General features: G+C 38.6%; 1 protein-coding gene across 1 annotated transcript; it reads left to right on the top strand.

The window, feature by feature from the left end:
• The first annotated feature begins 2,155 nt into the window (after positions 1 to 2,155).
• On the top strand, positions 2,156 to 9,610 carry LOC144086868 (calcitonin gene-related peptide type 1 receptor). Its single transcript, XM_077617027.1, has 12 exons — positions 2,156 to 2,287; positions 3,177 to 3,318; positions 3,388 to 3,498; positions 3,581 to 3,693; positions 4,249 to 4,340; positions 4,430 to 4,556; positions 5,303 to 5,456; positions 5,542 to 5,602; positions 6,146 to 6,212; positions 6,940 to 7,158; positions 7,604 to 7,645; positions 8,560 to 9,610. The coding sequence occupies exons 1-12, from the start codon at positions 2,213 to 2,215 to the stop codon at positions 8,779 to 8,781; spliced, it is 1,425 nt and encodes a 474-aa protein (XP_077473153.1). The 5' UTR covers positions 2,156 to 2,212; the 3' UTR covers positions 8,782 to 9,610.
• Positions 9,611 to 10,202: the final 592 nt, after the last annotated feature.

Below are 10,202 nucleotides of genomic sequence, written 5' to 3'. Positions count from 1 at the left end.
TTTCATTTTGCTATGCCATCTACATGAGAGCAGTACAGTGGTGCATGGAAATATCAGTTGAATTTGCCCTTCTACATCAAATATTAATAATTCTTAGCTATTTTCTACGGTACTCATGACTTGGAATATTTTTCTCGTACAGTAAAACCTTGTCACAAGTTTATTTTGCTCCCCCCCCCTCATTTTGGTCAGATAAAGACATTTTAGATTGATAATTATTGCTTCAGAACCCTAACACTAAATTGAATTGGTCAAAAGTCCATACAATTATTGCAAATGATTTTTTGATTAAGATGGCGGTGGTGTTTAACAGTTGGGAAAATGATGTTACTTGAGAGAGAGAGAAAATAGAATGTTTGAGAGAAATTATTGCTATTCATATTTTGATATCCAATGAGCATTTCTGCTATTCAATGAACATGTAAATTGCTCAAAGCGGAATTAGACATCCTTCTGGACAAACGGATGTTTACAGCGCCGCGTCGAGTGGGAGTCGATAAGTGGCATCGAAGCTATGGTTTAAAAGCAACACACACACACACACACACACACACACACACACACAAACACACACACGTAGCCAATAGCTACAATAGATGACGTCATCTCCAAAGCCAACATGACTGTATCCCACTTGATGTAATGGCGCTCTGCCCACAGGGCTTTATTTGTCCGTTGAAAAAAGATCAATATTCAAGTATAATCTAGCACTTCAATTGTATTTATGCGAATGAAGGATGACTTTTATTCAATATATCAGATAGGAAGCGACATAAGGTAACTCGGTGACAGATGCGCGCCCGCCGCCAAGAGCAGCTGCTTCTTCTCCGTGGCTCTTTGACATCTGCCGACAAACACAGTCGTGGTGTCAGATGGAAACATGGAACAGATGTTAAGGAATACATCAAGAGTTTTTATATCAATATGTGCGCTTGACCACCCGCTCTTAATGTAAACAGTGGCAGCAGGATGACCGGACAGTTGGGTAGACACTCACAAATTCATCTTAACAAAAAAAAAAACCTGAAAAATATATGTGATGATACACAAAAATATCAGATTTAGTCGTAAATAAAGAAAGAAACGATTTTTTTAGCGCCGTTGGAACTTTTGCTGTTAATTACAGTTATTGTTGTTCAGGTTATATATATGTACTTGGTATATTCTGGTTCTGTTGACAGAAAAATAATATGTAGGTGTCGTAGTAGAGTACTGTTTTCATTATATATAAACAACATGTGCTGTATTTTAGCGTATTGATTGCTGTCCAGATGTTGGATTTGCAGTCCTTCACCACCTCAGGCTCAGCTCCGTCTCATTACTTTGTTTTAGTGAAAAGTCTATCCCAATAACATCTTGAAAATGAACAAAATCAAGGTTGGATTTGATGCCTCGTATCTGTTGTGACTGGTGCAAAACCAAAATCTTCATGTACATTATGCTCATCAATGGCAGGCATCATAACAAAGGTAGTACTTAAGATTTAGCTAAGGGATCAATGTGTCAATCAAAATTTAAACCCACAAATTAGTTATCTCTGGTCTAGAAGCATTAGTTTTTTTTCTCAAGATTGCTGATATTCAAAGTGTTAGGTGGCAAACCTTAAAACTTGCTTTCGACTCTACCTTTTACCTCTGCTCATGATGTTTATTTGAAGCAATTCTGGTCCTCAGATTTACTTAAAAACTTGACATTATTGGCTAAATAATTTCTCCTAAACGAATCCATTAATAATAAATGCTTTGTTGGCACGTGTAAAGAAAGAAGACAATCCCCCACACAGTGCGCGGCCCTTTTTTTTTATTGGAATGAATCATTAATAGACTCATTTACAAACATCTGTTGAACATAAACAAAGCGTCAACTTGAAACGCCATCATGCGTGACAGGATAATGTCTTTAAATAAACATCTTTTCATTATTCTTGCCAGCAGCTAGACTTTTGATAAATCCAGCGTGTGAGAAAATGGGATTTTGTCGGCGTATGATATATTTCAAATGTGTGACATTTGGTGAGATATTGTTTGAAGCGTGTTTTTGGACCTTTTTGGAGTTACGATTGTGCGACCGCACTTTTTCGAAAGCAGTCTTGAGTCCTTCTATATCACTTAGCAAATCCTTTTCAGTACATTTGTGACTGCTGGCGCCAGGTTTGTCATTTCTGCTATTCTGTTCCAGACCTGCAGCTGTTAATTCTTCAAAAAGCCTCAACATGGCCAACGGGAAGATGAAGAGCGTTGGGAAAAATGGACTAGTGGCACTTATGCTAATGTGTTCTCTCGCAGAGGTGCGTACGCTAGGACTGCCTGCAAAATGTTGCATTTGCGTCACATCGTGTGATGTTTTTGGACATTTTGACCCTCAGCCGTTGTTTGCTTTTACCCTTTCTTGCCAAAATTTGCCATGCAAAGGTTATTTTTGATTAATATTAATGTAAAATGCCAACTTGTTTTCATTTTTATGCATTCACATTTGACTTTCTTTGTACAATTTGCAAGTAGGAATAGTATAAGATAGCATGTTTTCACTTCTAAATTGATCTATTAGTCAGATCACCTTCTTTTATTTTTCTTTGGCTAAAATCAAAGTATATGTAGATTCAATTTTAATTTAAAATGTAATTGTCGGAGGTCAAGAATTGATCAGGTCTTTTCCTAAAAGGGTTTTGCTCATTTGGTTTCAACTCATCGCGTAGAACTAAAACGTATCATTTGTCAAAATTGTTAGAACATACATTTCAACTTAGAAACCAATTTTATCAAATTTGATCCATTTTAACAATAGCTGAAAAGTAGTAAGGGTTTTAATTTGAAATTTAAATTATCCAAATGTGGCCACAGTCGCAACATAAATAAAATTTGACTTAAACATTCAAGTTGAAAGAGCTACACTCAGAAAACAGGAAAAAATCGTACAAAAAGTCCCACCTTTGTGAATTTTAATGTTTTCCACGAATACAGCGAAAGCTGTCAAAAAAATACTAATGATTAAAAAAATAAGATGAGCAAAACTGGCTGATATGGAGAGAAAAAACTGATAAAAATGATTGAACTGAAACAAATCCTCATCCATTTTCTGACCACTCATAATTATACTTCAAAGTGTAGACTTTTTCTCTGAAATATTAGATTAGATGAGATAACTTTATTCATCCCGTACGTATGACATGTGCGAAGGCAAGTCTGGAGGTCAACGAAACCCAGCAGCAGCATCCAACCAACGTGTACCACGAGCTGGGACTCACCAGGAACAAGATCGTCACGGCCCAGTTTGAGTGCTACCAAAAGATCATGAAGGACAGTCCTTCAGACCAACTAGGTAGCGCCATTCGATCCCGCTTAGGAATCACCGAAAAACCATTTTTATTCCACCATTCTTTGCTTCTAGAGCCCATGTGTAATCGCACCTGGGACGGCTGGTTGTGTTGGGATGACACCAAGTCGGGCATCACCTTGGAACAACACTGCCCCGACTACTTCCATGATTTTGATCCTTCGGGTGCGAATAAGATGAGTCTTTTTATCCGTTTATGGAGTACATTAAGAACTAGAATAACAATCTTTTTAAACATTTTCTGCAGAGATGGCTACAAAAATTTGCAGCGACAGCGGCCAGTGGTTCCTGCACCCCGAGAGCAACCGCACGTGGACCAACTACACGCTCTGTAACGAACACACCAGCGAAGGCAGAGTGGTAAGAAAAATGCAAATTAATGAACTGAATTGAAAATCAATAAGTGTCATTACGCTGCCTGGCGTGGGAGTGGTTAGCGCGTCCGCCTGACAACTCTGAGGTTCTGGGTTCAAAAGCAGGTCGGTCCACCTGTGTGGAATTTGCATGTTCTCTTGCGTGGGTTTTCTCCGGGTACTCCGGTTTCCTCCCACATTCCAAAGACATGCTAGCTAGGCTCATTGTACACTAAAGTGCTCTTAGCAATGAGTGATTGGTTGTTTGTTTACTTGTACCCTGTGATTGGCTGGCCACCTTCTGCCTGAAATCAGGTGGGATAGGCTCCAGCACCCCCGCGACCCTAAAGTGGTTCAGAAAATGAATGAATGTATGACATTACTGTGTTAATGCTATGGCCGTGAAACAGGAACTGCCAATATTTTGACTTTTTTTTTCAAGCACTTACCAACACTGTTTAAAAAAAAAACAAATCTTGCCATATGTAATTGAATTCAATGTGATATTTATGCATCATCTGTTTAGTGTTGTATTGAATTTTATGCTCTTCTCTTCTGGCAGACGGCTATGAATCTTTTCTACTTGGCGCTGATTGGACACGGACTGTCCCTGACCTCCCTCTTTGTCTCTCTTGGAATATTCTTCCATTTCAAGTGTGTGTCCAATTATTTAACATGCGTACCTGGGGGACTTTGGTCCTGATATCAGTAGATATTAAATCATTTTTCTTCTCTCTCTGCAGGAGTTTGAGTTGTCAGAGGATCACACTTCACAAGAATCTCTTCTTTTCTTTCGTATTAAACTCTGTGATCACCATTATTTGGTTGACTGCCGTGGCTAACAACCAGGAATTAGTGCAGAGAAACCCAGTGAGTATATTTTTTATATATATGATCTTGTGATTACTAGCAGTGATGACCGCTGATTTAAAAAAAAAAGTCATTTTTTTTCTATGTGGTGCTTCACAAATGTCAGGCAAATTGCATATTACGAATGCTTGGCAATTAGGGGAAAAAAACAAAAACATAATTTGCCACAACACTTTTACAGAAGAACAACAATACAATAGATTCAGACATGAAAAGATGAATGCCAATAATTGCCGAAACACCAACGCAAAAGGACACGACGTACGTTGACATGAGGACAAAATAATTAGTTGGCACACGCCTGATTGGCTAAATTTACTGGCAAACGTCACATGACCATATCTGTTGGATGACTACTTCTGGAAAGCCTAGGGCAGAAAATAAGCCGCATTGAAAAAATTATAAAATAAAATATGAATCAACTATTGCCCGACAATAGGTTGCATTTCGCCAAAATGGCTAAATCGGCATATTGGATTATTTTTAAGGACAGTTCTTTTTAAAATGACAAATTGTGTTTGATTATAAACATATTTAATGAACAATTTGAAAGTAAGACCCACTGTTTGAGCCCATCCTGATTATGCGATACTTTAATAACTCCATTTCCATTTGTGATGTTGATACTTTTTCAATAAAAAAAATAGAATTGTGGCTAATTTACAATGAAGCTCATCCTCATGCCAATTTTATAAACACAACATGATGATGATTTGTGTCAAATGTCCCTTCCTTTTCTCACTCAGACAAGCTGCAAAGTGTCCCAGTTTGTTCACCTCTACCTGTTTGGTTGCAATTACTTCTGGATGTTATGCGAGGGAATCTATCTCCACACCCTCATCGTGGTGGCGGTTTTTGCCGAAAAGCAACACCTCATGTGGTACTATCTCCTCGGTTGGGGTACGACTTTTTGCCTTAGTCTATGCTTTTTTTTTCATTTTTGATGGTCAATATACAACGACAAAACTGCTCTTTTTTCCTCCAGGTTTTCCCCTTATTCCCGCTTCCATTCACGCAGTGGCAAGAAGTTACTACTATAATGACAAGTAAGGGATACATTCAATTATTTATTCCTGGCTCGGTAATATTGAAAGATCCTTTGAAATGTGATGTGTCGTTTAAGTCCCATTATAGTCTCACTATAATTTATTTCCACATTTAGCTTTTTTAGATGAGCACAAAGTTCTGTTTTATGACCAGCAACAGGTCTAATTCTTCTTACAATTTTACTTAATAATATTAAATAGAAAGGTTTAAATGTATTTGAAGGATTTCTATGGGGAAAAAAAACTAATATATTTTAATGGGCAGACATTGTAGGAAAATACATTAAATATAAAACAGCTGATTGACTAACAAGTTAATAACATCAATGTTGTGTTTTCATATGATTTGGAGCCTGACAGAGCCCCTCCTAGATTAATTTGGTTCTGTTGGATTTGGCTCTGAATGTTAATTGAAAAATCTAATTTTCAAATGTTCTTGTTTGCTTTCCTTTCTATCCGTTTTCAGGTATTTTATTTGACCCGAGTCCGGTTCCCCTTGCATGCATATGTCATTCTCATCCTGAATTCCTTTCTCCTTTTTAGCTGTTGGATCAGCTCCAAAACGTCGCTGCTCTATATCATCCACGGTCCCATCTGTGCCGCGTTGCTGGTAAGGAATGCAGAAGCTCACCTCACCTGATCTGATCTACAAAGTCAAATCTCACAGGACAGAACTCAAACTCTTCATTTTTGCAGCCGTTTGCTTTCCAGTTCTTATGATTTCAAGCTTGAACTTTAGCGGCACTCCTTTCTAATGTATACACAATATATACATTTCATTGAACATCATTTCAAATCAATCATTCACCATTTTTCACGGTTCGGCACTTGGCCAAACACTATTTACGGCTCTTTATGTGACCACTTCTTCCTGTTGACTACTACTTATTTATTATGTTGACAACTTATTTACTTACTACTTATTTATGGATTATTCATCTGTCCGTTTGTTTGTTTCTTGTTGTTATTTGTGCACTTCCCTACTTATTTATTATGTTGACTACTTATATATTTACTACATATTTATTGATTATTTATGGGTTATTTATCTGTCCGTTGGTTTGTTTCTTGTTATTTGTGCACTACACTACTTATTTATATTGTTGACTACTCATGTATTAATTCGTTATTATTATTATTTATTGATTATTCATTTGTCAGTTTGTTTGTTGTTGTCATTGTGCACTTCCTAGTGAGGCTTTAAAACTTGTATAATGACAATAACAGCATTCAATTCAATTCAATTTAGACATATTCTAAATATAAGTATACACCAAATCAAATGGTTAATTCTAATTTTCGATTGTTTTTTTTTGTTTTTTTCTGGCCTGGCACAGGTGAATCTGTTTTTCCTGCTAAACATTGTGCGAGTTCTCATCACCAAACTGAAGGTGACCCACCAAGCCGAGTCCAGCCTCTACATGAAGGCCGTGAGAGCCACCCTCATCTTGGTGCCGCTTCTGGGCATCCAATACGTCCTGCTTCCCTACAAGCCCGAAGGCCGCGTTTCCTCCGAAATCTACGACTACATCATGCACATACTGATGCACTACCAGGTGAGAGCTGTCAATCATTTGCGGAAGACAACCTCGCCACCTTCTTAGGACTTGTCTTGACCTAATTCGTTGCAAAAGAGCCGAAAAATGTGAATCCATAGGGAGACCTCTTGATATTTATTTACATTTTTTGCCATGAGTCAAGCATGTCCTTTGTTTATCTAGTCGGCAGCAGGAAGGAAGGTACAAGTTATGCGAGCCGAGAAGGTTGAAAGACGCTTGGTTCTGGGCCAAAGTATTATCTGATCATGTCGAGCGTTTCCAGGATGGGCAGTGCGCAACAGGAAGTGACTCTTATGCAAGATGCCTAATCACCTAAACAAACTCGCAAAAAAGAGAGACCGCTCGCAGTTTGCGCTCCACTTTGACAGGATATTGATTGTTATCGCACTTGCTTGCATATTTATCCTATCAGTCCTTCACTCCCTTTTGCTTTGAATTCCAGGGCCTGCTGGTAGCTACGATCTTCTGCTTTTTCAACGGAGAAGTAAGACGCCACTCATTACATTTTTCTTTTTGCATCCAACATACTACTATTATTACCCTTCCCATTCTATATATTCTGCATTTTTGTCAGGGCTTTGCTGGGTAAAGACAGATTTGATTCAAAAATGTTTGCTTAAAGCCGACAACTTCTCAGAAAAAACGTAAAATCGATTCTTTTTGGCTTAAAATGCAAGTTCAATCGTTCTTTTACTTTGACAAAATTGTTTTCTATTTATGAAATGAACCTTAAAAGAGATGACCCGGTGGGGGGGGAGTGTTTAGCTCTCGGCCTCACAGTTCTGGGGTCGTGGGTTCCTTACCAAGTCGGTTCGGTCCTCAATGTGTGGAGTTTTTGCATGTTGCATGACCTACCTTATTTTGCCGTTTAATATACCCAAGTATATTAAATGATTTTTGCTTTTTTGAGCCTCCCCTTTGTTCTCCATTTAATATACCCCTGCCGTTTAATATACCCGTTTAATATAAACGGCAACTCAGCTTTTTGGGCAAGATTTGTATGGTGTTCATGGGGGCATAATGATAGATACTTAAATTCATTAAAATTCCAAGTCAGACTTTATTCAGCAGTAAGTAGTTTTAACCTGAGCAGTAAGTAGTTTTAGTCTGCAAAACATTGATGCACCCCGTCACGGCATAACGAGTGCGTAGTGGATCGTACCTTCCCATTTGTGCGCCATTTAATATACCCTTGCCGTTTAATATACCCGGGTATATTATATGGGGGGTATATTAAACAGCAAAATACGGTACTGGCGACCGGTCTCGGATGTACTCCGCCTTCCGTCCGAAGCCCCCCGCAACCCTGACAAGAATACGCGATGTTAAAAACGAACAAATGAATTTCCCCCGTCTGTAGTCCGACCGCAAACATTTGTGCGCTGTCTCCGGATCCAGGTCCAAGCAGTTTTACGTCGGCACTGGAATCAATACAACCTCCAGTTCGGTAGCAGCATCGGAAACCACTCGGACGCCATGCGCTCAGCCTCCTACACGGCTTCCTCCATCACCGAGGTCCAAGGCTGCTACAGCATCGACGGCCACTCGGAACACATGAACGGCAAGGGCTGCCACGACACCGAGCCGTCCATCCTCAGGTCGGAAAACCCCTTCGCCTGACCTCAAACGTCCCTACGACGCCACTGTTCCGGGCCTTGAGAACGAGACGACACATTCACCTTCTGCCCGTCCGTCACATTGACGCTAGCCCGTTAGCGATCACGGCCCGTGAGATTTTTCAGAAGGCCTTTGCTTACGATGCATCACAAGGAATGCTTTGGAACCGGTTCGTGCCAAACCGACAGATCCGCTCGCCCGCCTCGTTCGCGACGGCGAAGGTTTTTCTTTCTTCTCCAGACGACAAATCACCGGAAAGTTCGTGTTTTAAGGGTCGGCCGGAACATCGGAATGACATTTTTCCAGATCGACACGTCATAATAGGACATATGAAACAAAAAGTGTCAATACCGAACCGTAAGTTGGCCGTTTTGATGTGACTGCGCCTTTTCAGATGAATTTTCTTCACTTGCACTTTTGGAATTTCCCAAAAATGATTTTTCTGAAATGATCTTGAAGCAGGATTTAACCCTAGTATGTGTCCAAGTGTACCACTACACCATTTGTAGACGTCAACATTTTGCTTTTTAGTTATTTTGTGTTTCATGGTCTTGACAACAGCACTGTAATATTTCTTGTATGTATTTATGTATTCTTCGGTGTAAGCTCTTTTACAGATTTTGCCTTTGCAAATTGAACATTATTTAGCACTGAGCCAAAAGAAATCATCCCCGAAAAGCGTTGGAATTGAAAAGGAAGTCGACATTTTGGTGTTCAGCGGACTTTTGGGGTGAGTTTCACAACTTATATTTGCTTGAAATCCGGTCAGAACCGGAAATCCTATTTTTTTATGTCATGTTGTGGAATGGCATCACATTTCTTTCATTTCAAAGGGATTAACTTTATTTTTATTTTTCCACAAACATAACACCAAACAAAGTGTTACATTTACATTCACATGATATCATATTTTGGTAGTAATTTATCCATTGTTATTCTGGTTAGTCATAAAAATACAGTTTTGTATGTATTTGTGCTTTTGATTAGCGCACCCTTTCAATTGGGGTAATACAGTATTCTGTATTTCTTTCACTGAAAAACAACACATTTTTAAAGTTAGTTTGGTCTTTGTTTTAGACCTCACAAGCATATGTTTATTATATTAATTAAGCAATCAGTGTAGGCTTTTTTGGAGGGTAGTAGACTTAGAATAGTTCATAAAATACCACATGAATATAGCTTTCTTGAATATTCATTTAAGGACGGCAACTTTAAACACTGGAAAAAAATGGGAAAAAAATGCTATGTTATGTGCAAAAGTTTGACATTTTACTTTTCAACACCACAATAGTGCCATATATAAAATGATGCAGTATTAATATGGGTGTGTCTATTTCTCCAACCAAACATTGTTTTCTAAAGGGAAAAACAACACTATGTTTAAATATTCTTCAGGTGATAGCTTGTTGCATAAAGTATTTAAT

This window comes from Stigmatopora argus, chromosome 13 (genome assembly GCF_051989625.1).
Source record: "Stigmatopora argus isolate UIUO_Sarg chromosome 13, RoL_Sarg_1.0, whole genome shotgun sequence".
Taxonomy (NCBI): Eukaryota; Metazoa; Chordata; class Actinopteri; order Syngnathiformes; family Syngnathidae; genus Stigmatopora; species Stigmatopora argus.
Note: the sequence above shows the minus strand (reverse complement) of the source record. Positions and strands in the feature narration are given on the sequence as shown.

What these genes read in the sequence shown, in the direction of transcription:
- LOC144086868 (XM_077617027.1), top strand. Translation starts at nt 2,213, where the DNA reads ATGGCCAACGGGAAGATGAAGAGCGTTGGGAAAAATGGACTAGTGGCA. An exon ending in ACACCAGCGAAGGCAGAGTG is followed by an intron (nt 3,694 to 4,248) that starts GTAAGAAAAATG and finishes CTCTTCTGGCAG; the next exon opens with ACGGCTATGAATCTTTTCTA. An exon ending in AATTAGTGCAGAGAAACCCA is followed by an intron (nt 4,557 to 5,302) that starts GTGAGTATATTT and finishes TTTCTCACTCAG; the next exon opens with ACAAGCTGCAAAGTGTCCCA.